A 26,422-nucleotide genomic window follows, 5' to 3' on the forward strand; every position below is an offset into this window, starting at 1 on the left:
CTCCATATCTCTGATGATTGTTGTTTCATATAATTTGTCAATTTTTCTAGTTGTTTAAAGTAATAAAGCAATTCCTACTAACCTTTAATCTTTCTTGTGCAGAAGTAGAAGTCTTCACAATATCCCTTTGTCTCTCTCATACTAAAAATGAACCTCAGGGCTTCCCACATGCTAAGAAACTATTCTACTGCTGAGTCACATCTCCAGCCCATTCATTTATTTATTCATTCATTCATTCATTTATTCATTTGTATTTTGAAACAAAATCTTACTAATTTTCCCAGGCTGACCTCAAACTTGCAACCTTCCTCCTCAGCTTCCCTAGTACCTGGAATGATAGATGTGTGCCACTGTAGCTGGCCCCAAATATTTCTGATTAAAGTTTTGTGCTGTCATTAATGTAGCTACTGTCAACACTTTATACTAAAAATCAGACAGTCCCCTCTAGTAGCAAATAATCTGATAGCTAGGTTAAATACTAGGGATATTAAAGTAAATTTTTAGAAAAAGACATTATGGGCGTGTAGAGTGCCCACACTTATATTTTAAGAGTATATCTGTTGATGAATTATTAATTTTAAGTTTGAGTTTTATTAAACAATGTGTACATCACAGGAAAATGAAATATTGATATTTAATACATTACTACATTTTAATATGTAATGAGTGTGTAGAATAAAAGTCAACAATCTCAACATATAAACTGCCTGCAAGATCGAAAAAAGTAACAGCAGAGTGCTTGCTTCAGAGTATATGTACTGAAATTGTAAAGTAACAGCAGAAATAGATTCCTCTGTGAACTGCAATGACAATACAAATAAAACTCTACCACCGAAATGATCTTTGTTTCAATTATCTCACCTAAGACAATCTTCACAGGTCTCGCTCACACTGACTGTGTATGTGTGCTTAGCTTTCCTTTCCTGTTTGGCAGGCCACACTTGTCCCCACTCTTGTCTTCCTCTTTGGTAAAAACTTCCTATTATATTACACAATGTGCACTTAGCAGGAAAAAAAAAATGTCAATAAAATAAAATGTCAAATATGTAATGAGTGTTTAGAAAAAACATCAACACGTTCTACATCAACTGTTTACTAAATCTAAAAAAAAGCAAATAAATTCCTGTGTGAACTACAGTGAGAATACAAATAAAATTCTATCACTAAAATAATGCTTATAACTTATTACACCTAAGGTAGTTTTCACACATGAGAACATGTTCCATACAGAAGCATCGTTCACACTGTTAGCACGTGTGTTTTGTTTTCCTGTCTTCTTTCGTAGAGTATGTTGCTGGTCTTCCTGGTTTTTTGTTTGTTTGTTTGTTTGTTTGTTTTTGTTTTTTTAGGAGGTTTTTGTGATGTTTCATCTGTCTGTTCATTCATCTCCAGCAGCATGGTTTTACATAGTTCTTTGGCTAGATAAATACTGTTTTGCTTTGTCATGATCAATCATTTATCAATTCTAGTCCTAATCCTCTAAGAAGATTTTCCATTGTATTTTATGCTTGCTGTGTGTGTGTGTGAACTATAAGACTATTTATGCTGACATGTTTAGAACTGGGTAAAATAAAACCACTGACCAGTACTTTGTGTTTCCAGTGGCACCATAGTTGCTGCATAACTTGTTAGCAACCACCTCTCTGTCTTTTGTTTTGTGATAAAATTTGACCATATCTGACTTTTTTTTTGTTGAGGATTCAGTATTAGTCTTGTTTGTCCGTTTGGTTTTTTGAGAATATTTAGAAGGAGTGAGTGGATGCACAACACTCTGTTTGTGTTAGGACACCTCAACCATGCACCTGATGTACCTCCCTACCATACATGTAAGAATATAACAGAAAATATATTTAATGCTTAAATACTTGAAATGTTAATGTAAAAGGTTTATATTCTGTCAGATTTCCCTGGTTATAACTAAAGAATTTCAGGTTCTGTTTGACTGTACCTTTGGTGTGCACGTCACTGAAATTTTAGGACCAGCGGGCATTATTCAGAAAAATATTCTTTTCTTTAAAAATGGAAGTTCTACTGGTTATTCATTTCCTACTTAAGTTCAACAGCCTGAAGAAATAAAAAGAACTTCCTGTCTTTTTTTTTTTTAACCCTCTAAACTATTCTGTCATTCTTTCAGTCTTGAGATTTAATTAAATTTCTGTCTACTACCATGATCTTCCAATGCTTTTTGGAGGACAGGGCACCACACTGCAGGCTGTTTGCTTCTCTCCTCTCCCTGCTGTTTCTGTACCATGATGTTTACACTGCTCGGAGTCAGTCTGTTGTGATTCTTAGAGACAAAATGTCTCCTCACATCCAGCTGAAACTCAACAGGCTCCTTCTAGACATTTCTGTCTGTGATCTTGCTGGGAGTACTTAAAATGACCCCATATCAAGAATGTAACGCACTGCAGTATTAAAAAGATACCTCAGTCTGCTCCAGGAGCACTCTTAAAGATTTGGGAGCCTGCAAAGTCAGCTGCACTATTTTTGGAACATGCATCATCCTTTTAGGGTGTTTAGTTTGTTTTTAGCTTGCTACTATTTCTAAATTCTGGTAAAAGAATGGAAAAAGTACTCTTTCAGACTGTGACCTTTCAAAGGAAATAAACAAGTTGCTTTTGTTTAGCAATAACATTATCAATTTATACCAACATTTTTTCCAGTGATCGGTATAATCACAGATATCAGTATATCTCAAAATACCATGTCCTGCTTAGTTCTTGTTAGTAAGATAATAAAAAAGGTTTTAAAATTGTTTTATGGGTCACTGACCTAGCTGAAATTAGCTCTAAGTAAAAAGAAAAACCTTAACTGTCAGTAAGATGGTAGTTCAGATTTAGTTGCTGTACTGTCTAACTGTCCTTGTAAGATAGCAGCAAAGCTTAAACAACACTAAAATCTTTTGTTGAACTTAGAGGTCTGTGCAACCAACTTTTTACCATTGAAGCTGCGTTTTCATGGTGTCCAGAGAATATTCATTTTTGTATTTTTTCATTGCATAGCACAGAACCTCCTCTACTCTTGTTAGTGTTGTTTGTATACAGATATGCATGTATATGTATTCTTATGTGTCTATATATGTAGGAGGAAGTGCTTTTCAGTTGTGTTAGCTGAAATAAACTTAGTTGATTATACAAATCCCTTTTAATGAAAGCAATTTAATTAAATATATTGATTAATGGAGCCAAAATTTATTTTGTGCTAGGCACTGTAAAAGGTCCTGAGGTTATTGCAAGATTTTTTACTTCTGCATGGGAAATACTTTTATTGTCTTCAAGCGAGCAATTTTTTATCAAAGCAAGCAATTTAACCAATGATTATAACATACTGTGTTACAGAATTATGTACAAAATGGTTAAGAGACCAGGAAAGTGGAATTTGAGTTAGTCTGGGTGGTCAAGAAAAAAATTTTTTGTAGAGAGTATTTATTATACAGAGAACAGTAAGGAGACATTTTGGTAGAGGAGTCAGCATTTGCTTGATGGGTAGAGACCTGAACTGTATGAGCTGCCCAAGGAATTCATTCTGACTAAAACAAAAGTTTTGTCCAACATTAGCTTTGCAAAGAGTAGTAATTGTATGACATATTTAGAAGTAAAGACCTGGAATGTCTGCATCTCACTGTCAAGAGGTTCAGAAAAAAAATATACATGCATTAGTGGCTGTGGAGAGAGAGGGGGCTCACAAATATGGTACAGAATTACTCATTAATGTAGTTGACGGAGGTATAGTTTTTCATTACATTATTCTTGAAACTTTTCTGTAAATTTAACATTATTCAAAATAAACAGAAGGCTTACGAGCAGAGCTCAGGGTAGAGTGCTTGCCTCATGTGTGCAAGGTCTTGTGTTTGATCTACAGCACCCGTGGGTGGGGGAGGGAGACAGTGCGGGGGGGGGGGGGCAAGAATGCTGAGGATGGGAGGGTGAGCAGGAAAGGAGGAAAAGCATTTAGTCAGGAATAATATTTTAAACAGTTTGGTAAGGTAGATTATACCTGAAATTGGAGAATTAATTAATAATTGAGTTATAAAACAGCTTGTGGTTGAGTTTTTATTGAGATATACCAATTATGTAAACAATAGTACTAGTTGGTCTGGTTATGATGCTGTCTTTAATAAACTTAAGTCCCTTTTTTTGTAAAAGAAAATCATAAAAATTTTGCATTCCTAATAGTAGGACTAGAAATGAGCAAAGAGGATAATATCAGTCATGTGATTTGCCATTAAATGACTAGGCTACATGACTTTGTATGTTAGTACTTCAAAATATTCCCAGTGGAGAAACTTTCATGACCTTTTACTTAACCAGATCATATTTGTTTCTAAACTAAGATTAATTTATAGAAAAAAGAGCCAGAAAACTTAATTAATATGTACTATAATCCTTATAGCTACAGGAAGTAAAAGCAGACCATTGAATGATGATCATTGAATAAATATACCTAATTTTGTATGTTTAATTTACATTCCTTATTTAAAGAATGAAGGCTGGAATAGAATGGTGGGAGGCAAAGTCAGGCATAGAATTGAGAAGAGGAAAGAAAGGAGAGATGATAGGAGTGGAGAACAAACACCAAAGGGAAGAAAGAATACACATGGGGTGATGGGATTTTTTTTTCAAGTTTAATTATAGGTTTTATTGCTATCTATTGCCCTTTGATTTGTGAGCCCCTTAATAATTGTTTACAGGTTTTTAAAAAATATTTTTGTACTCTTTATTTTTTAGAAAACATTTCATAATGAAACAAAGCAACACATTATGGTAGAAATTTTCTTTAATATTAAAACAAGAGCTAGTAGAAAAATATTACTTCCCTAACTAGATAAAATCAATCTTTACCCATATTTTAATGTTACAATGAAGTTCAGACCTTGAAAAAATCATATAATGAGTCATAATCTTTTAAAAAATCAAGTTTTGGCAAAGTTTGATATTTCAAACAATTTTCTTTATTGTGAGAATATTTTATTGAGTATATTATCATTTTTATTATTAATTTTTTATGTCTTCTATTTTCCATCTTCTGTCATCTCAGATTACTCTGGAACAGAAAATCCAGCTGTTGAGTTTACTGTCTATTCAGGGATAGGTTGATCTGTAATTGCTTGATGATAATGAATTCTCATAACTACAAATGTTACAGGACTTTCTCCTGTACAGTGTATTTCATTCCTTTGCAATATTTGCTTTTTTTTACTCAAATTAACAAATTGAAAGGTGGTGGATGATTTGATGAACCTGCCATGTTACAGAAGTCAGGTAGACTGGACAGTTTTGAGAAGATGAACCAACATTAGGGTATATGAGCAATTTTAGGAAAATAAAATTTTTCTTGGAAAAGAAAGCTGATTTTTGTCTTCTACTTTTCTACCCACCACTTTCCTTTCTTTTCTTTTGCATTTATTTATGTAGGAAGTTTTTGGTTGAACTTTCGCTTAGTTTTTGCTCCTTCACTTTTTAATTTTCATGATGCTTACTTTTCTGGCGTGTATTAATCGCAAGTCCAGAGTCCATGTTACTGTGCAGACTGGGGCTCTCTTATTGGAAATGGTGTATCTACTCGAGGCCAGCCTGGCTGCTGCTTCATTTCTGTGTTCTTCAAGGCCATTCTCCTCCACCAATAGGGATGTTCAGGAAGTTCTCTTTGTGTCTGTCAGCGGCCCCTTGCCAGCACCTTAGTGATGGCCAAACTTAAGTAACAGAAGTTTAATAATGAATTCATCAATAACATGAACCGAAAGAGCTGCAGGGCACATGTAGGTAAGGGCCTAATGAAGGTTTGATGGACAAATAAAAGCATGAATATGCGAAGCATTGTAGCTTAACTGAAATTCTGAAGGAGTGAAGCTGTTTAGCCAAGCACTTCTGTCCATCAGAATCCAATTAAGTGTGCAGATTTAGACATGCTTGTGTCCCACTATGTGTCCATTAGTGGGTCCTGCAGCCATCAGGTTCCCTGGTGAATTTGGTGGAAGTGTCTCCTGACAGGAGCCACCTGCAACGTGAGGCATCACGAGACTTCCCAGGAGAAAGGATGTCACATGTGAGGATTCCACATTTGACTTTACCTTTAGTGTGAAATAATTCTTGTATCTTATGATTGAAGGATCAACTCTCATTAGAATTAATGCTCATTATAATCTTACGAAAATCTCAGCTTTCCCAAGTCAGTTAACTGCAGGATCTATTTTGACGTAGTTTTAGACTGAAAGGCAAAGTGCGATTCTCTAGGCCAGGGGTTCCATATTTTGCACAGCCTTTCACTTTTCATTGTGTTTTAAACCAGGTTGCTACATAGAGAATTTTAACAGCCTTGATCTTAGAGACATAAAGACTGTTATTCCCGTTGCTGCTGATTTAGTGTTACAGCTGCTTCCTCTTTATGAGATTTAATTTGAAGCTTCAGCCCACCAGGGGGCTATTGGTCCCCACCTTTGCAGTTTTAAGAGCAGACTGCTGTTTTCTGCATGGATGTTATTTCCATTCCTATTCAGAGTGATTTTCCCCTTTTATATTCATCTAGCAGCAGCAAGGCACTGTTCCAGGAACTTGCTTTCTCTACATAAGGCATAACATGGAACCATTTGGATGGAAAAATTATAAATTAAAATTATTCTGTTCATTTAAAAATATTCATATTGTGTTGCTGAAATGCCAGTAACTGGAAAATCATGGATAATGTCCTGTTTTTATAACCCCTTTCAGAATGTTTTAAAATCTGTTTATGTTGTTACTTAGCCATCTTTTTTCCTGGAGTGGATTTTGTGATAATTTTTTTAAAATAAAGGTTCTATGAGTCCAGTGTCTGATGGTCTGTATTATTAAAATGAAGATGACACCATCAATTGTAATCCATTTTTAAATAGGAAAATTTGTTCAATGCACTGAGAATGTTTATAAAATGGTAAGACCTAGATAGTCCATAGACATGCCAGACTATTTTTGTGGCGGATAAAGCTTTTTATTAAATGATAAAAACTAAGCAAATGTTTATTGTTTCTGGAACCTATGCATATAATTTCAACTAAGAAAACTCATGTACTTATAACCCTGCTGACTTAAACACTAAAAAAAAATTTCAACTTTTTTACTAGTCTTTTTTTAAAATCTGATCTCATTGCTATGTCAGGGACCTTTTAATTTGGGTAAACTAAACTTCTGTCTGCATTTTTCTTGTTGCATGGGTATGAGTGAGAGTTGTGTGACTCAGATAAGAAAGGCAGGGAAAAATGAAAATGCTCTTTTATAGATTGGGTTACTTTTTGATAAGATAAATATATCTTCTATAGAAAAGAATAGTGACTAGAGATCTAATTGTGGAACACATTAAGGAGAGTAAAAAGAAATTTTTTTTTGCTTTTTTTATTGTGTAAATTTTAAGTCCACTGTTACATAAAAGCCATGTTTTATTTGGTGTCTCTCTCTTGGCAAGGAAAATTTAAATGTATTTTTGAAAATCTTCTGTCAACTCAAGACAATTTAAAATTGTAATTTCAAAGCACTTTCTAGAAACATACTTTGATTTGGGCTGAAGTCTTAGTTTATGTGCCTGTGTTGTGTGTTGAAGTTCTCCAGAAGCAACAGATCACTGAGCATGAACAAATTTCACAGGTTCATTTCATTGTTTGTTTTAGGACTGCACATCATTTGGCCTTTCAAAGTAGGCTAAGCCTTTCATTGAATATGGGGTCAGAAAAACCCAGATGTCTCCTGCTTACTGTGTTTTATTTATTTAAAAAGCACTAGGTGATCAAAAAGTATTTTCTCTTAATTTTTGAAAAGATGTTATTTCAAGCTATCATATTTGAAGTCAAGATTCTACTAATAATATAAATGCGTTTCCTATTTGATGGAAAATACGATGCAAGATGTCAATTAATAGGGTTTCCAACTAAATTTATACGGTGACTGATATATTTGAGTGTAGCAATAAAATGAGCACTGTTTTTAATTAAATAAAGAAAGATTATAATAGCTACGATGGGTAAAATGAATTTCTTATTATTAACAATTTGTGAGTTAATCCCTAACTGTACTTGACATTTTTCCTTGGGTTGGTGACACACTGATCAGTGAGTTCACTGCTATTCTGCAGAATGACCGATTCAGTTCCAGGGCTTGTGGTATTTGTTAGAATAGATATTCTCAGAGGTGGGACTGAGCTCTAGCCTTGATCAAAGTGCTGTGAGGGAAGCACAGTTGAACTGATTGTCTGTGAATGTTAATCACTTCACAGGACACACTGATAATTTACAGCATTGTTGGAAGTCTCTGGTGTTCATCAAATGAACTTAATAACCCACTGCCACCGTGGGATAAGCTGCTTTTTCTGTGCAGTTGAATAGCCAGCCTGCCTGCATAATAGTGTTGAGAAATACTGCATTAAAAAGAGTGAGCAGCTGTATGATGGAGGAAACAGCTTTGCGACAGATTTGTTAATTATCTCCTTTGATTCACAGAGGGTGTTTGTGAGATATGGTTGACCAGTGAAGACACAGGGGCCTATGGCAGAGATATTGGCACGAGTCTCCCCACGCTCCTGTGGAAACTGGTAGAAGTGATTCCCGAGGGAGCAATGCTGAGGCTTGGCATGACAAATCCACCCTATATCTTAGAGCATCTGGAGGTAAGGACACCACCCCATTTATATGCCGACACAGACACTACCAGCACAGATTGGGCAGCCTGAGAATCACCACACGGCTTCACTTAGAGCCACTTGCACACTTGTGTGGTGTCCCACATTACCAAGAGTAAATAACTTTTAGTCCCCTTTTTCAGCCTAGTACAAGTTTGTCTTTGCCTGCTCATCATTAATTAATGTTGCTTAAATCTTTCAGTACTGCTACTTGTTGTGATTCTTTGTTGTTTCTTTGTAGTCCCTCAGTTTGCAAACATTTGACTCAGTTTCTCCATTTTGATCCTTGGTCTGGTTCAGAACTGGTAATGTACTGCATTAATTTTGTACCCAACAGTCAGTATTCTGTTCTGCAAACTACTTTAGCTTATTAGCCGGGAGACTGTGCCTTATGTTTGAGGATGCTGTGCACTCCATTGTTGTGTCTGGAGATGCTGAGTGCCCATGTGAGATCAGGGGACACTTGATTCACCTCTGACCATGGGAGCCAAGGCAGAGGAAAGCCTCCAGTCCCAATTCATTTTATATCCTTGGGTCAGGTTTTTATCCTTAAATAGTTAAATGTCAAACTAGGAAAAATGTGTATGTATCCAAGTCACTGGCACCTGATGACAAATCCCACAATAAATATCAGCCAAGAAGATGGATGAGACAGTACCCATTTGAATGAAAAAGCACTTAATCCATGATTCTTATTACCTAAGAAATAGTTACTTTAGATTTATAGTTTTGTGCTCTAAATCAAGGTGCCGTTAGAAAGTAATATGTATGGTAAGCATGAGGTCATGAGTTCAATCCCGGTACACCCCCAAAAAGAAGTCATATGTAGAGTATGAGAACGTATTACTTGTGCTTTAACTCAGGTAGGTTCTTAGTGCTATGTTTGTACAGAAAAATAACATTTTAGAAAGGTAGAAATGAGTTTAGTGGCTGAAATTTGCTGCATACATACAAATGAAAATCTATAAACATTTGAATAGTTATTTCTGTCATTTTGATTTTGGAAATATATTTAAGCTTTCTGTTAAATTGCCACCTTAATTTCAACAACGTATTTTAGAAGTTCTTTAAACAGGGTTGATAATAATTTGATTGTCAGTTAAAATAATTAAGAAATTTAGCAGCTTCAAGTTTGTTAATCACATTTTCCTAGCTAGATCTTTCTAGCAAGGACATATATTTTTGTTAACTGTGGTACTTTAGATAGTGTGGGATAATTATGATTTGCTACTTAAAAATAAGTTGTAGGCATGTCAACTTTACTTAACACTTTGACTCAACACTTGAAGAAGCATGTGATTCTCTGTGAAAATCAAATACACTGAGAACTGTGGCAATCTTTGCTGTATTTGCAGGAAATAGGAAGCATCCATATTACAACAGCCAGCAGTGCACAGGGTATGCATGTGATAGGAAGGGAAATGGGCCCTTCAGTTATGCAGTTTATGAGAACATGTGAAGTTATTTTTTTTAACAAAAATTCTGATCAAGGACCTAAGGATCATAGCAGCTAAAATCAGTGAAGTTCAGATACAGAGCAAGCACAAAGATAGATACAAGAATCACATATTGGCTTAAAGGTGGCTGACCAAGTACTTCTTAGAATAAATTCCATTTTTTAATAGACTGCAACGTTGTGTTCATAGCAATCCTAGTTTTCCCCACCCAAAGGAGTTACAGACAGAATCGTTGACCTTCCAGTAGATGTTCCAAGAGAACTTGTAAGAATCAACAGGACATGTGAAATATAACATTACACTTTACCTGGAAAACACCAGATGTTTAGTTCGGAGTTCAGAATGTGCTAGCAGGTTCCTAGTATTATATTGTGTTTTAAATCTTTGCTTTAACATATTAAGTGTTGGCCTTTCTTCCTCCATCATCATCATCTTGTGAAAAGGCACTGTCATATCTATCTCTTGCTCTACCCCACCCAGTAGTGCTCAGAATGAAGGGGGCCACGGACGTAGCTCAGTGGCACCGTGTCTGCCTGGCAAGCACAAGGTCCTGAGGTTGATTCCTAGTATTAAAAAAAAAAAAAGTGTGCATGCATATTTAAGTGTATAAGATAGAATATGATATCACAGAGTTTTATTGGATCATTGAACAGAACTGTTTGCAGTATCACTGATGGAATGTCCACTTTACAAGCTTTAATTTTGTGACTTGAACAATTATTTCTAAGATGACAGTATGTAATCCATTAACTAGTGATTTCCTACTGTTCATTTTTTTTCTGCAAATCTGTATAACTTGTACCCTTTCTCTGCTTTTTTTTCTTTTCTCCTTAAATAAAATTTAAAAAAAAAAAAAAAAAAAAGTAAATAAAGGAAAAGCCATTTCCATAAACTAAATTGTAGCCCCACGGTATAGCTATAAGCTTTGAAATCTTAATACCCTCTCCTTAAGGAAAGATGATTAAGTAAGTGAGAGCCATAGCCTGCATTTTATAAGCAAGGAGCAGTGTAGGCTGTTGTATCACATGGGGAGAAAAAGCCATCCCCAAAGACAGAGCAGAGAAAACAAACACAAATGCATGGTAGTTGGAGATAGTTGGAGGTAGTTGGAAGTAAGAGCATTTAACCTGTCACCACTTTGCCACGGCCTTCACACTTTAGTGATTCTTCTCGTCCTATTCTAAATGGCAGAACCTGGAGCTGGCAGCCTCCTACCTCACAGAGAGTCTACCCGGGATCCAGAGGGCTCCCAGTGTCCAGAGGGCCTCAGTCTAAACCTGGTGACCCGCAGTCCCGTGTCCAGCAATACATTGTCCTTCTTCATTGTCCTCCCACGGGGCTTAGGCCACTCTACAGAAATTACTTCACTCATCTAAAGAGTGGTGGAGAGAGCTCCCAGTAAGAAAAAGAAAAAAAGGAGGGGAACCAGAAATGAAAATAGGAAAAAATAACACCAGGGGGCGAAGGTGGTGATTTCTTTTAAACTGTAGGGCTAAAAGGAGCCCACTCTTGAAACAGCCGTTTTGATGGGTTAATACCATCAGGGTGAGGATTCTTGAGAACCGTATCAGTGGGACTCAGCCTTCTTGTGTTCTGGGAGCTGCTTCACACGGCAGACTGTAATTACGGAACACTTCACCGGACTGTTTTCCTCCTCCTCCATTCTCCTCACTTCACATCCTTCTGACGCTTGAGATTTTTTAAATGCTTTCACCAGATTTTTTTTTTTTTAATTTCAAAGAGTTTAGAGGAAAATTATTTAAAGGAGAATGCCAGCATTTCTATTGTACTATTTAAGTGTGTGAAAAAATGTATCAGATGAAAATACATTTTATTAAATCACCATGGGAATAGAAGATGCATATTACACTAAGCACAGAATGTACTTTAAAGGTTTTATCAAGAGTTTAACATTTGTATTTGATACTGAATAATGTGTCCTTAGTTAAAGGAAGAACTCTTTATCAGTAACAAGCAGACAAGTAATAGTGTCTTTTGGGACATCTACAATCCCTGTTTTTGGCTTATCATTACCTATTAGAATGCAGAATTTATTTTATACAGCTGACAGAGATATTGCAAATATAAATACAGTAGAAACACCTTGAAAATGAAGAAACACAGCTATGAGCTTATGTAATACTGTATTAGATTTGCATATGATAGTAGAAGCAATAGAACAATAGGTTAAAAGTATTTTACTTCAAGTAGGCTAGTTCTTCTCCACTGCTTGCAGACCAGACAAGTTTTATGCATGACATTTGGGTCCTTAAGACACTTTTTCATTATATAACCAGTCTTTTATCCCTTGACTACCCTGTGATGCTTCCTATGTTGCCTGTGTTATGTATGCACTGTATGCATACGTTCTTAGACTTTGACTTTGTTTTTATCCATTCTTGTGTTGCCAGTTAGTGATAATGTGTTCATCAAGTGCACTAATGTTTGGTACTGTAGGAAATACTTTCCGTGTTTCCTTTACTACATGTACTATTGGCTTGTTTGTCTTCAGTGAACTCTAACCTTACAGAAAGTTGGGCCCTTGTAAATTGATCACTCTTGTAAACACATTACTTGACTTTGCCTTGGTAGTAATAATGGTAGGTAATCCCCAGCCAAACTATTAATTCAGGCTGAAAATAATACATATGAACCCAGCAACTGTGATGAGACCCTTAGTACAATAACTACTACTAACAAGACACCGTGAATTGCTGGTCACTCATTTTCTAAGACTGAGTAATAGTAATAATAATAGTACATCTGTCAAGAAGCCAGGCTGATTTCCATATATGATCTCTTTCTTCCATCCTTCTTAGCTGTATAGAAATAATTATTTTATTGAGTACCCAAGTATTAGGTTAGGTAACTTTCTAAGCCACATAGTCAGCCCCTCGGCTGGTTTTTAACTTAGGCTAGTCCTGAAATGTTTTCTGCTGTACTCTAGCTTCATCAGATGCTCTCCCTGTCACATCTGTGCTCCTCCTGGTGTACTGTGGTGTCTTATTTATGTGGGACTGTAGCACAAGTGTCATCGTCTTCAGGGGAATGCTGTCTCGTTCATCTTTGCATTTCAATGCCTGTTCTAGCACACACTTGATAAATTTATATTGAATGATGTGGTAGCTCTGTGGTTAACTTATGTTCCTTGGCTACATGTATTATATATTGAACTAGCTTAATGTCTGTCCCAGACGTCTAGTTTTGCAAGAGTCTGGCATTGGTTGGCATGTGTGTTTCTCACTTATGAGTAAAAAACACTTCTGTGACGATGTCCGGGGTAGGTGGGATAAACTTCATCTCAGAGATGCATTTTATTTATTTGCCTTGCTGAACTACCACACTGAAAGAATCTTTAAGATTACAGAAAGCAGATAAGCCCCTTAAATGACAGATTTTTAAGACTCTTAACATCTTTCTTCTGCCTCTTCCTCTTGAGCTTTCACTGCTTTGTAGAGTACTCATTAGAGAAATCAGCAGCCAAGTGGAGACTTTTAAATCAGATAGTTCGTCTTGATTTAATTTTGTAAATTGACTGGTAAGGAAGATACTAAAGCTAAGGAATAGTAAGAAAAACTGGAGGTATCTCAGATTTTATTTGCCTCAGCAATTCTGTTCTTCTCTGTATTATAGATAATTAAAGTAACCATTTTCTCCCTTTGGGAGACCTGCACATCTCAAAATTATACCAGAATGTCATCAGTTACAGCTTGCCTGTTGCACACAGGTTGCTTACTTGAGGGTGCAAGTGTTCTTAGAAAGGACTGCTCCTCTATCAAAGTTACGAATAAAGCAACCTATATCTTAAAATGTATATTACTTTGTAAAAATTTACTGGGAAATATTGACACTAAATGTTATACTATAGATGTTATTCACATAGATATACTTGTTTTTATTTAACTGAAATTAAAATGTATAGCGTTGCTTAATATTTACATTTAGAACTTTTATATTACATGTCATATGGTTAATCACAAATAGTGTTATCTCAAAGAATTCATCTGGTTTTGGCTTAGAAAAATTTTAATCAATACAACAATCAGCTTCCACTGGCCTTGATATTTATGTGTTTACCTCTAGCTGCATGACCTTATGTGCTAACCTAATCATATGTTTAGCAAAATGAAATGTATCTGGTGAAAGACAGTAGATATCTGCCAGGGACTTTAGTTGCATAGCAATTTATAAACAATAATATGTTTAGGTTAGCTGACTTTTAAAAAATGCCACAGTTTCCAAATAATAGCAACCCAATACCTGCTGGGCTTAGGTCTCATCAGAGCAATACAGAATTGCCAAACTGAACTCATCAGTTCAAGCTGATTTTTATATTTTTTTCCTTAGGGTTGATACTTTGTAGAACAATAGAAAAATATGTAAATAGATACTGGAAAATAGTCATATATGAACTATTTTCCATTTTTTGACTAATATAAGGATAGGCTGGATGCCTTATTTTGAACCAAAAAAAAGGAAAGAAGGAAATTTTCTTTACTTCTTCTGTCCACATAGTGCTTTGGAGGCATGTTCATGTGTGGTTTGATGTGACAGGTTGGCACCTGTTTGCATATTATTTTTAATCATCAACACTTTGTTTCATTCTAATCCTGGCATTCATGAATAAATATCAAGAGGTCAGTGAAACTCCTGTAAGTGGAAACAAAAGCATGTGACTATTTGAAAATACGATGTGAACTCATATCAAAAGGGTTCATATCCATTTAAAGTAACTTTTGTCAGGCTTTCAGGGGAGTCTAATTCTCAGAAGTGGGATCCTCCTCTCTGGAAGGGAAGACGTGGGTGAAAGACCTGGCCTAGTGTAGCTTGTACTGCAGTTTGCCTATTTCTGATACAAGATGAAATTGAAGTGCGTAAGCAGGATTGCAGTTCCACCCCACATTCTACTCTTCATCTTCCAGGCTTTCCATTAACACTGCTTGCTTCTCTGCCAGGGCCATGTCTCAGCCACCTTATCCTTGTGACACTCTCTTCTTCCCTTGTCCGGCCTTCTACCTCTAATTCCAGTCCTCTCCAAGAAGCCTAAGCTTTCCTTCAAATCAACAGTCCCTCAGAAAAGTGCACGTAATCTACTTTTTCCTGTTATTGAGCCTCCGTTTATTACATAATACTGAGCCTGGGTAAATGATCTTTGTGATTGCAGGTAGACTAAAGGTTCCAGAGAAGAAATGAACTCTTAAGTACACTGTATCTCAGAACAGATTCTCTTTGTTGCTGTGGAGATTATTTTAGCTTATTTGGGGGTGTATTTTCAGGGAACAATTAAATATTTTATGAATGAATGTTTCTTATGTCAAAATAATTGGAAACCTCTGTCTTGTTGGGGAGAACAATGGAAAATGCCTTGCATATAATTGTTTAAATAGCCTGTTAATGTTCTACATGGAGACTGACCCTGGAGGCTTGTGGAACTCTTAAGTTTCAATTTTTAGATTACAAAATATGCATGAGATTCTTGATCCAGTATGGGCACATAAGTGGCCAAATCATTTTCAATTATCTTAAAATGCTTTAATCCAAATTTGGTGTAACTTCTGAACTGCTCAACCACTAATATCATTTATTTTTGTCCTGTCATTGGCCTGAGTTACTATTACTCACAAAATAAAGTGTCAGATGCATGTCCAATCCCAGAAGAGTTGATAATTTTTCTGAGAGGAAAAGAAGACAATAAGAATAAAATGTGTGGTAATAAATGAAAAGGCTCTAGTAATAAATGAAAAGGCTGAGTAAATCCTTTATAAAGAAGGTGATGCCATAGTCAAAAATCTGTTGTCCTTCTGTAGATATCTTTTATATAGTACTTTTAAATAAAGTTGGATGGATGGATCAGTAGATAAGTAGATGGTGGATGAATGGATTTCTCATTCAGACATACTTGAGAAGCCGAGGAATTTACATATTTCATCTTATCATATAAATAGTCCTATTACATTTCACTTTATATAGGAGGGCATTAGATATTTATAGGGTTTAATTTGCATCTTAAAAAGCACTTTGCCAGTCCCTTAAGTCCTTAATTTTACCAGAGTAGCTGAACAGCCTTCCAGTGTCATCTTGGTAGGTCAGCCTAGTTCAGACTTTACAGTGCCCCCATTTTGGGGGCTTTCTCCTTCATTAATTTAAGCAGTCACTTTTCATCAGACCATTGAGAAGAACTGCTTTTGGCTTTTCTTTCACAAGCAGAGGCCATCAACCTTACTTTCCTTTGCATTTTTCTTTTGATTCCAAGATCCTTTCTGTATTGATTTTTTTTGCTCCGATAGCCTATGAAACACTACCTTAGGCACTTGCTAATTCAGCACTTAGTAAAATGAAATCCTCATATTTTATATCAGGTGGGTAATGGAATTTTCAGGTGATTCATGGTGTAGAACAAAGGTTGGTAATGAAGTTAATGGTTCATAGAATAGTTGAGGGCCATTCAACATATTTGACAGAAAGCAATATTCATTTCCTTACTCTGCTTTTGTTTATTTCTGATCTATTAAGTTGGTTGTTGTTTTAGGTCTGATCTGTATCTGTTCTTTTTTTCCTACATCTTTCTTTCTTTGCTACATGAAAATGTTAGGCCTTTAGGACTAAGTCCAAAAATTCTTTATTGTCATTGAACAGTAAATAATGACCATGTCATAAATTGGAAACATTAGAATTATTATTATGACTGTTGCTAAGAAGTTGTTTATTTGTCTTGTAACAGAACTATTAAGTAGAATATGTTGGGCACAACCGATCTATGTCTAATAAGTGAATTTCAGCATCAGAAGATGCACTGTGTGGGTCTCAAAAATAGAAAACTGATTTGACTGGAGTAATGTTTAAGTTTTACAATTGTTCATTGGTTTTTGAGACAAAAGTCTATTGTTATTTTTCTAATATTATTGTGTTTCTAAAACCTGCTTTTCAGTGTTTTCTAATATATGTGAGACTTGTTTATACAGAGAATATTGTGGATAGGCCTACCTCTAATACTTTCATGTTAAATTATATCTCAAAAGCAAACTTTCTATCCACTTCTTTAACAATACCATGCTGAATAGCAACCTACATTCATCAGTTGAGATTTCTTTTTTTTTTTTTTTTTGTCTTTTTTCATTTTTACCGGTACCAGGGATCGAACTCACGACTGCCTGCTTGCAAGGCAGGTGCTTATGCCGCTGAGCTAAATCCCCAGCCCCTAATCAGTTGAGATTTCAAACATCAGTCTTTTAGTTCAACCTTCATTGTCCTCCCCAGCAGATCCTAAGGTTTTCGTTATTCTTCTGTTTCTACACTACTGCCTTTACGTTAGTTTAGCTGCTGTAATAGACTACTGAAACTGGATAGTTTAAAAAACCTCCAGAAATTAACCACTAGCAGTATATAGGCTGAAAGTCCTAAGCAAGCCGTTTGCAGGATTAGATCCTTTTGAAGACTGAAAAGGAGTTTGTCTCTCACTCATTGGCTGTCAGCATTCCCGGCTGTGGACATTCCCCTGTGGTCTCTGCCTCAGTCATCCTGTGGCACTCTTCTCTTTGTCTCTGTCCAGATTCTCTTCTTATGTATCAGTCACTGGATTAGGATCCATCCTTATTCATACGACTTCATTTTCACTTGGTTACATCTACAGAGATCCTATTTTCAACATAGTCATATTGACAGCAATGTTAGGACCTCAGTATTTCTCAAGGGCCACAATTCAACCTGTAACACCCTCTTTTTTGTAATAAATATTCTGTAGTGTGTGATTTTCATCCCTTTGTTGTTTCTTCGCTTTTTAAAAAAATGGCTAACATTTTTGAAATTAATTTATAACAATCCTGCTTGGGTTATTATCACCTTAATTATGTATAGAAAGTTCACCCTGGTATACTCTCTTCCCTCCCTGCTTCTTTGTGCTGTTGTTGTTTTAAACATTGTATCCTTACACAAGATATACCTGTCTACACATATTTATAATTCGTGTTCTGTGCTATTGCCCTTTTAGTCAGATGCGATATAAGCAAGAATTACAAACAGCAGACATAGTTAACTGCCTTCCTATGTGCTTGTGCAGTTAACCTTTATCAGTGCTTTTAGCTTCTTCACTTAGATTGGAGTTGTTTCTTGGCTCCTTCCTTTCATGTTACTTGTAAGGCCAGGTGTTACAGCAACAGATTCTCTCCATTTTTGTTTATCTGGCAGTGTCTTAATTTCTCCTTCATCTTTGAGGGATAGCTTCTGTAGATGTAGAATTTTTGGTTGACAGTCTTTTCCTTTTATCACTTTATGTAATCCCACTGACTCTGGCCTCTGGTTTCTTTTGAAAAACCAACAGCTTATCTTATTGTGGACACTTTGTAATAGTTGCTTCTCTCTCAGCACTGTTTGTCTTTTGACTTTGAACCATTTGATAAAGATGCATCTAGGTGTAGTGTCTTTGAATCTGTCCTGCTTGGAGTTTGTAAAGCTTCCAAATAAATGGATTTTTTTTTATCAAATTAGAGAGGTTTGGGCCATTGTTTATTCAAATATTCTTTTTTTTTTTTTTTTTTTCTTTGTTCCTCATTCTGGACCATGCTTTTTGTTCCTCGTTCTGGAACTCTGATTCTGCATGTGCGTGTCAGTATGCTTGATGGTATAGGTTGATATGGCTGGATATAAATTCCACAGATTTTTAAGGCTGTGTATGTATGTGTGTATGTATGTATATATTTATTTAGAGGTGGTGTAGTCCTCAAATCAAGTAATTTCAATTGACCTGTCTTCAAGTTTAATGATTCTTCCTTCTACCTATTCAGATTTGCTGAGCCAAAGTGAATTTTTATGTTAGTTCCTATACATTTTTCACAGAATTTCCCTGAGCTGCTTCCTCTCTATAATTTCTGTATCATTATTGAGAGTTTTCATTTAGTGAAACATTAGCCTTCTTTCTTTTGTCCCTAAAGTGCTGATTAAAGCATTTGTCCAGGAAATTTAATTTCTTGACTTTCTTAAGAATTATCTTGATTAACTGCTTTTCCTCATTTCACTTTTAAAGGAATTTGTTGCTTGTTTGTTCATTTGTTTGTGGAATGTTTTATAGGTTTTTTTTTAATTGCATATTGGTGCCAGGCATGATGGCACATGCCTGTAATCCCAGCACTCAAGGCCAGCCTGAGCTACAGAGTGATTTCAGAGCTAGCCTGAGTGACCCTGTCTCAAAACAAAACAAGAAAAGAAAAGAAAAGAAAAGGAAAGGAAAACTGCTTATTGAAAATAATATAAAGTACTAGTTCTGGAAATTGGATTCTTTTCCTCTCTTGTGTTTATTATTTTTATTGTTTTTGTTTTCTAGGTTTTTTTTTTCTGTTTTGTTTTGTATTTCTGAATTAACTTTGTGAAGTTTATGCTGTTTGTTATGTTTCTACCCAATTAGATTAGTGGTCAGCTAGTGACTGAGCAGAGAATCTCCTGTAATGCCTCCAACCAGTAAGCCTTCCAGTGTTTGCAGAGTGGCTGTATGTACATGTTAGTGCCTGCCTTCAGTGGGCAGTCAGGGAGTTTGAAACTCCGCCTGTGCCCCCGCTTCCTTCTACTCTGGAGTTTCAGAATTGGCAGAAGGTGAAAACTTAGCGCCTTCTGAGATTTTGACTTAAGTATGTGCACAATCTGCATACACACAGGGTCCTGTGCACATATGCAGCCTTCCAGAGTCCCAGGAGTATATCAGTTTTTCAAAGTCCCCTATGAATATTACATGTCCTATTTTTTCTTTTAAGCTTTTTGATTTGCTTATTGTTTGCCCCAACTGTTATTCATAGCCCCAAGCAGCTGTGATGATAAACAATTGCAACTGATTGTTTTTGACAAATGCCCCTGAGCAAAAGTCTCTTCTCACTGGGTGAGTGCCAGGTCATGTTAAATAAGCGAGCTGTGCCCATAGAGTCTTCTGTGAACACCCAGACAGGCCAAATAATGCGAGTTTTCTGGGAATGGAACTTTGCAGGAGCCTCATCCCCATGGAACCCCTCCTGTGGTTGACAGGCTGTTGGTTTTTACCATGATTGAAGGATGTTGGTTTTCAAGGCTACTCTGGAGCCCAGGAGTAGGAGGTGAGAATAGAGTAGGTTGTAAGCACCACATAATTTACTGTTCTTGCCGTGATTCATTTGTTTTTCTTGAATACAGATTCCCAGATTGCTGCAAACCATTAGTTAATTTCCAGAGTCTGGCGAAAGTTGATTCTGACCGTTTTTGACACTGCCCTCATTGTTTATGGAGGACCAGCTTTTTTCAGAAGCCTTTAACCCACTATCAGTAAACGCTGTTTTTGTCTGGATATGGGTTACCTCTTTTATCTGCCAGGCCATTCCTGTGTGAGGTTAAATCAGTCTCCTTGCTTAATTTTTGTGGTTAGTGTCAAAGGTGCCATCAGTCACTTATGATGCCATCTGACCTAGCAAAGCTTTTGAGGAGCAACTCATGTCATTAGTAGGTTATTGACAGCAAAAGATCACTATTAATTGAGTGTCCATCACAGAAAGCACTGAGATTTACAGAAAAAAAAAAAAATTACTTCATTAGCTATGGCTCTGGGTGCCACAGGAAACAACGTGAGTAGGTAGGACTGAAATCTTTCCTTGCCAACTAATTCTTTGTTCTCTTTAAATCGATACTTTTTATTAATAGTCATATCAAACATTATTTTGTTATTCCTATATTGGAAATGGTTCAAGGGCCCCAGTCACAGTGGTTTGTTTTGTTGAAGCTGCTGTGAATGTGTTTCATGAAGAGCACTGTTTTCTTGTGAAGCGACATCCCCTTTGCTCTGCCGTGTCCCATCCTCTACATGGTCTTCTGCAAAGCTGTGTGCATGAATTGATGAAGCACTTGTTATTCAGAAAGATGGTGCTTGCTTTTTGCTGCTTCTTTACTAAGTTAAAAAGATACAAGACTTGAAATCAATAGCAACAAACTGCAAATTTTATAACAAAGTGCTAGAAAACACTGATATTTTGAGTGTATTCAGTTTCAGAAACAGTCCTTTCAAAATCTGTAGTACATTATTTTACTATAGTGAAATTAAATAGAGATTCTAATGTGCCTCAATTTTATTAGTAGCATTTTGTTTATTTATATATGCATATATTTTATTGTAGATTATACTTAGCTATTTTATATGTGTCTGTGTGTATGTTACTGGAGGTTGAACCTAGGGCTTTTGCACTGAGCTGCAATCCCAGGCTTCGCTTCGCTTCTCTTCTTTTCTTTTCTTTTCTTTCTTTCTTTCTTTCTTTCTTTCTGCTTTTTAAATTTTGAGACAGGGTCTTACTGAATTGCCTATGCTATACCCAAACTTTTGATCTCTTGCCACCGTGCTGGGTTCAGGTGGCTGCCACCACACCCAGCTTGTCATATCCTTATGGTGGTTTTATTATCTTCCCAAGTGAGCATGTTATTATCATATGATGTATTCACAGAAGTAGATTTGAAACTGAATCCATTTTGTCACTAATCTGGCCCCTTAATTAAATCCTGATAGTCCATTTGCATCTGATACTCTGAAAAGGGAACATGGTTTAGAAGAATTGAGCCGAATAAGATAGATTTTTAAATTTTTCCTTGTTGTCTAATTCCAAACCTTCTAAAGTTCTTTTCAAGCACATTTCACTTGATGCAGCTAGGAATTTAAAGAAGAAATAGCATGTCCAAGAACTGTGTGCCTTCTTGTTATCTGGTATTTGGTGTGAAATAATCATCTCAACACTTGCTTTGACAGTTCTGTAGCATCTTGTGTAACCCTGTGTCCAAGAGGCTGGCAACACAGAAGGCTGCTGTTTCTGTCCTGAGCTTCAGGAGTCACTTATTTGACCTCAGTTCAACCTTCAACATGTTTCTTTTGGAAAGCAGGGCCCTCCCTCCACACTTTGGAGTGCTCTCCATGTTATAAATAATACAGTACAAAAGCGAGATTCATACACATTCCTCCCCAGGAGATCACTCCATTCAAGGGCGAATTTTCCTTCATATGCTTCTTGTTCCTTACTGAAGCGGTGGAGAAGGACTGGGGGTCATTCTGGTGGAGGTTTAAGGCTTAGACCCTGCTCTCTGGCACTTGCCCCCAGCCTGTGGCTTGAGACTGGTTCTTTGTGAGCCTGTGTGATTTCTCTGGGCCCAGCTACTCTTCTTTGTATATTCTGTTTTATCAATAAAAGCCTGTCGTTTCTGTGGGTTTCTGTTTTCCAGAGTCCTTCAGATTTCTAGGAAAAAGTTTTGAAGAGAAAACAGGGTAACTCCCTAGTCTGTGCACAGAGAATAGTAGATAGCGTTTCAGCAGTGCTTCGTGGTGTCCTGTATCATGCGGTGTCATTATTTAGACCATAATACAGTAAAGGTGGTCGAACAATTAATGTTTGTAGAATGCCTGGAACAGTGTCTGGCCCATAGAACTGCTCAGTTATCATTTGCTTCATCGTTACTGTGGATGAAGTTTGGATTTTTACCTGAAACCAATGCATCAAATCTGAAAGTAAGAATTTTTTCCTCTATAAAAGTATCTTTGGAACAAGTGATTTTAATTTTTATGTGTTTCCTCATCAGAAATCTAGTGACTGACAAGGCAAGGCATTCTTGGGGGTCCCCACCGGAGTAGCGAAAGCTGTCCCACAAGGGAGCCCAATTGTGAGACTTTTGCAAGGGCCCTGGGGTTGGGTGCCCCAGTGCCAGTGACTATGAGCACAGCCAGAGGTATCTAGGCTCACCTGGCTCTGTGCCATGGTCGCTGTCACTGTGGGGTGCCCACTGCATGTTACATGTTCATAAGCAGCATTACTCTTGTGTTTTACTGAGCAACAACTATGAAAAACATTGGAGAAATAGTTTCAACCCTGGCACATGGCACACATCTCTAATCCCAGCAGCACTCCGGAGGCTGAGGCAAGAAAATCAACTCATGATTTTCTAAAAACACTTGAGAATGTGCCATCTATTCAAGACAATAAAATAATTCAGAAAATAGACATTTTATCTTAGATAAATAAGGGCAAATTGAATAAATGAACTGTGTACTCTACTAGAATACACTTTGGTACAATTTAGTCAAATTTATAGTAAAATAATGCAAGCAGTGGATATAACTCAAAATTTAACCCTCTATAACTGTGAGTTTAGGTGAGTTGTATAACCCCTTTACATATTCATTTGTCTGGCAATAGAACTAATGGAAGGGGCGTTTGATCTGTGTGAGGTCTAAAATGCTGTCCAATTCCTGTTCTGTGATTTTAAAAATCCCTTTCGGGCCAGAGAAATAGGTCAGCAGCACAGTGCCAGCCTGGCAAGTACAAGGTCCTGAGTTCAATTCCTGGTACCAAAAAAAAGTCACATAATTAACAAATTTTATTTCCATATATATTTTTTTTAACAAATTAATTAAATTTTTAGGTATTGGGGATCGAACAAATTAATTGAATTTGACTGATACTAGGAAGAGAAAGTTAAGTGGTTACAGAATATTCATGGAAATGAGTCTAAATTTTTAGGCTACTGAGATGATATAAAGTTTACTAAACCAAGATGGAAGGTTTTTGAAAGTAAAACACTAAAAACTTTACCAGCAGTGTTTTGATTTTGTAATGTGTCACTGATGTGGCTATTCTGCAGTTATGTAATTGAAATCCAAAAGCACACTCTGCTATAACACTCAGCTTTGGGCTGAGTTTTGTGAAGTCAGCTTTATGTCCAGTGTGTGGCTCTTCAGATCCTACATGATTCAGCCTCACATGTTGGGAGTGTTTTTCTTAAATTATTAGTAGGTGCCGAGGTGTAGGAAAAAGGACCATCAGCTCTTTCTCTTATGATGAAAGATAGATGTTTCCTTTCACAGTCTTATCATTTGAAAATGTAACTGCTTTATTATGTCCAGATGAGACTAAACAGGACTTGATATTCTATTTTCTATTACTGCAAAAACATATGATTATACCTAGTTATGTAAAGTACTTTGTAAATAGATAAGCAGGAAACAATTGTTAATGTACAGGTGTTATAAAATTGAACTGTATTTGATACTGCTTGGTTCTCAAAGTCTGAATTATAAGATAATAGTTTTATTACTGAGCAATGAAATGTGGATTTTATTTGAAATAAGTTGTAGGTGTTTCTTATGCTGCAAAGTTTAGTGTTGAGTGAAAATCAAAATGAATTGATTTAAAATTACTTTTAGAAATATAAATAATAAAATGACTAATACATGTGAGTTTTGTATTTTAAGAGGTTTTCTTTCTTTTTTTTTTCAAAATCTTTTTTGGACAAAAAATTTAAGTGTTGGCAAAACATTTAGTAGTGTCCTCCCTTGAGCTGATTTGCCTTGTTAAGGGACTACCTTGCATCTTATTTACCTTAAGGATTTTATTTTCAAGTTCCTGTAAGTCAATAATGTTCAAAATTAATCTTTTATACTTTGAAATGATGCCAAGCTACTGTTTATTAAGATTTTTTTCTTATGTCAAATTGAAAGTATAACCTATAACCTTAAATTTAAAATGTGAAAATTTGCTGAACATGGAGGCACACACCGTAATCCCAGCACTCTGGGAGACCAAGGTTGGAAGATCTCAAATTCAAGCCTAGGCTAGGCAACTCGGTGACTTGATGGGACCCTCTGAAAAAACAGAAAAACAAAAACCTGAGGTCGTAGCTTAGTGTGAAGACCCTAAGCTCACTACCCCCCACCCTCTCCCTGGGATGAATTATCTCAGGGTGAAGTTTACCTAGTGGCACACATGCTAAGACTTTGAAAAAGTCAAAAGGAAAGTAGTGTGTCTGTGTATTGAATTTGTAACTTGTTTCATTTGAGTGCATTGACTCTTGGTAAAATTGTGTTGTTGTCCATCAATTCAGTTCGGTAAAAATTACCAAACCTGCTTTTACATGGATGATACGGGATTATTGGAGAGAGATGCTGAACAATAACATAAAGTGTGGAAACTGCTTAGTAGCGCTACAGTGTCCTCTGAAGGATAATAGAAAGGCAGTGTCCTTTGGGACACTGGAAAAAATAGGAGGCATTGCTTATTGACATCTATATGGATGCACTTTCCATAGGCAGTCCTACCTTCGAGAGGACCAGTTGTGTTTTAAGTTGTTTACCATCAAGGGTGAAAAGTCATCCCAGAAAATAATTTGGGAAAATCAGTAGGTGTGCAGGAGGAGACCCATTTCCGGGGGGTTGGAGTGTGCTGGAGGGTGGGCAGGAGCAGTGTCCCGACAAGCAGTAGTGGGCGGTGGGATGACCTGAGTCCTGGAGCAGAGAGTGGCAAGCTGAGGAGTTTGGATTCTATTTGGATATTACCCCACACAATTTTTAAGTGACGTGCCCTCTCTTACATTTTTAAATTGACACCAAGTTTTTTAATGTAAATTTATATAGTGGCAAAAGATAGACTGTCTGACATGTTTTAATTTTAGAGTTTTGGATATAATGATTATATCACTCTTTAAATGTATTTAATAAAACAAAAGAAACTGCATCAACCTTTGGTTTCTGAGAATCAAATTTCCATTCTTTCATAAAAGTCTATCTGATATAATATATTTTAAGCTTAAATATCTTCTATTGATAACTAGCATCTCCATATCAAAATACATACATTAGTTACAATTAAAAGATGAACAGAGAGTTTAATTATTTTAAAAAAGCACTTTTGGTCTGAATTGCCATGGTTATGGCTAAGATTAGTTTACCAAAGAGGCATAAATGTAAAAATTATTTCAATCTTGCCTGGTGCTTTGTCTCCCTTATATATTTGAGGACCCCGGTGTACAGTGTTTTTAAAGAAGGAATTGTATATCTTAGATAGTGTAAACTTTTGCTCAGGGCCGGGATAGGACAGTGTCAAAGGCTTTTGGGGATTAGGGAGCATCACAAAGACCCACAGCCCAGCTGACAGGGTATATAGGAGAGATGTGTCTTCCCCTTACTGGGTAACAAGTCATAGGTGAGGGCCTGAGAAGCCCTCCTCTCCTGTTCCCATGTGCAGCCCTGTCTGCCTCAACATTTCTTTGGGAGGATTTCCTTAGGTTAGTTACAGGAACTTCAGAGAGAGCACCGTCTTACAGTTGGGCTGTAGGAATAACAAGGGGAGGTGAGAGGCCTTACTTCAGGAGCAGCTTAAGGCCTTTCTCTTTCCCTTCCCTTTAATTGAAGGTACCCAACATGTCAGTACTTAGGAATGTTGGGCCCCAACATCACTAAAGCTGTAGTATTGTAATTTGAAAAGGACTGCGGAGCTTTCTGCTCCTCTGGCATCATTCCAGTTAAATGACTTCTTATGGCCCTTGATTCTAAGACTTACAATAAATTTGAG

At 36.5% G+C, this 26,422-nt stretch overlaps 1 protein-coding gene across 4 annotated transcripts in view; it reads left to right on the plus strand.

Moving 5' to 3' along the window:
* Window positions 1-26,422, plus strand: part of Cdkal1 (CDK5 regulatory subunit associated protein 1 like 1) — a 596,983-nt gene that overhangs the window by 367,188 nt on the left and 203,373 nt on the right. For all 4 annotated transcript variants that reach the window (XM_063259948.1, XM_063259947.1, XM_063259950.1 and 1 more), the window contains exon 9: window positions 8,462-8,628. In XM_063259948.1, coding sequence (XP_063116018.1) covers window positions 8,462-8,628 — 167 coding nt within the window. The remainder of the gene's footprint in view (window positions 1-8,461; window positions 8,629-26,422) is intronic.

This window comes from Cavia porcellus, unplaced genomic scaffold (assembly GCF_034190915.1).
Source record: "Cavia porcellus strain 051 isolate PalLab524CR breed Dunkin Hartley unplaced genomic scaffold, mCavPor4.1 scaffold_13, whole genome shotgun sequence".
NCBI lineage: Eukaryota > Metazoa > Chordata > Mammalia > Rodentia > Caviidae > Cavia > Cavia porcellus.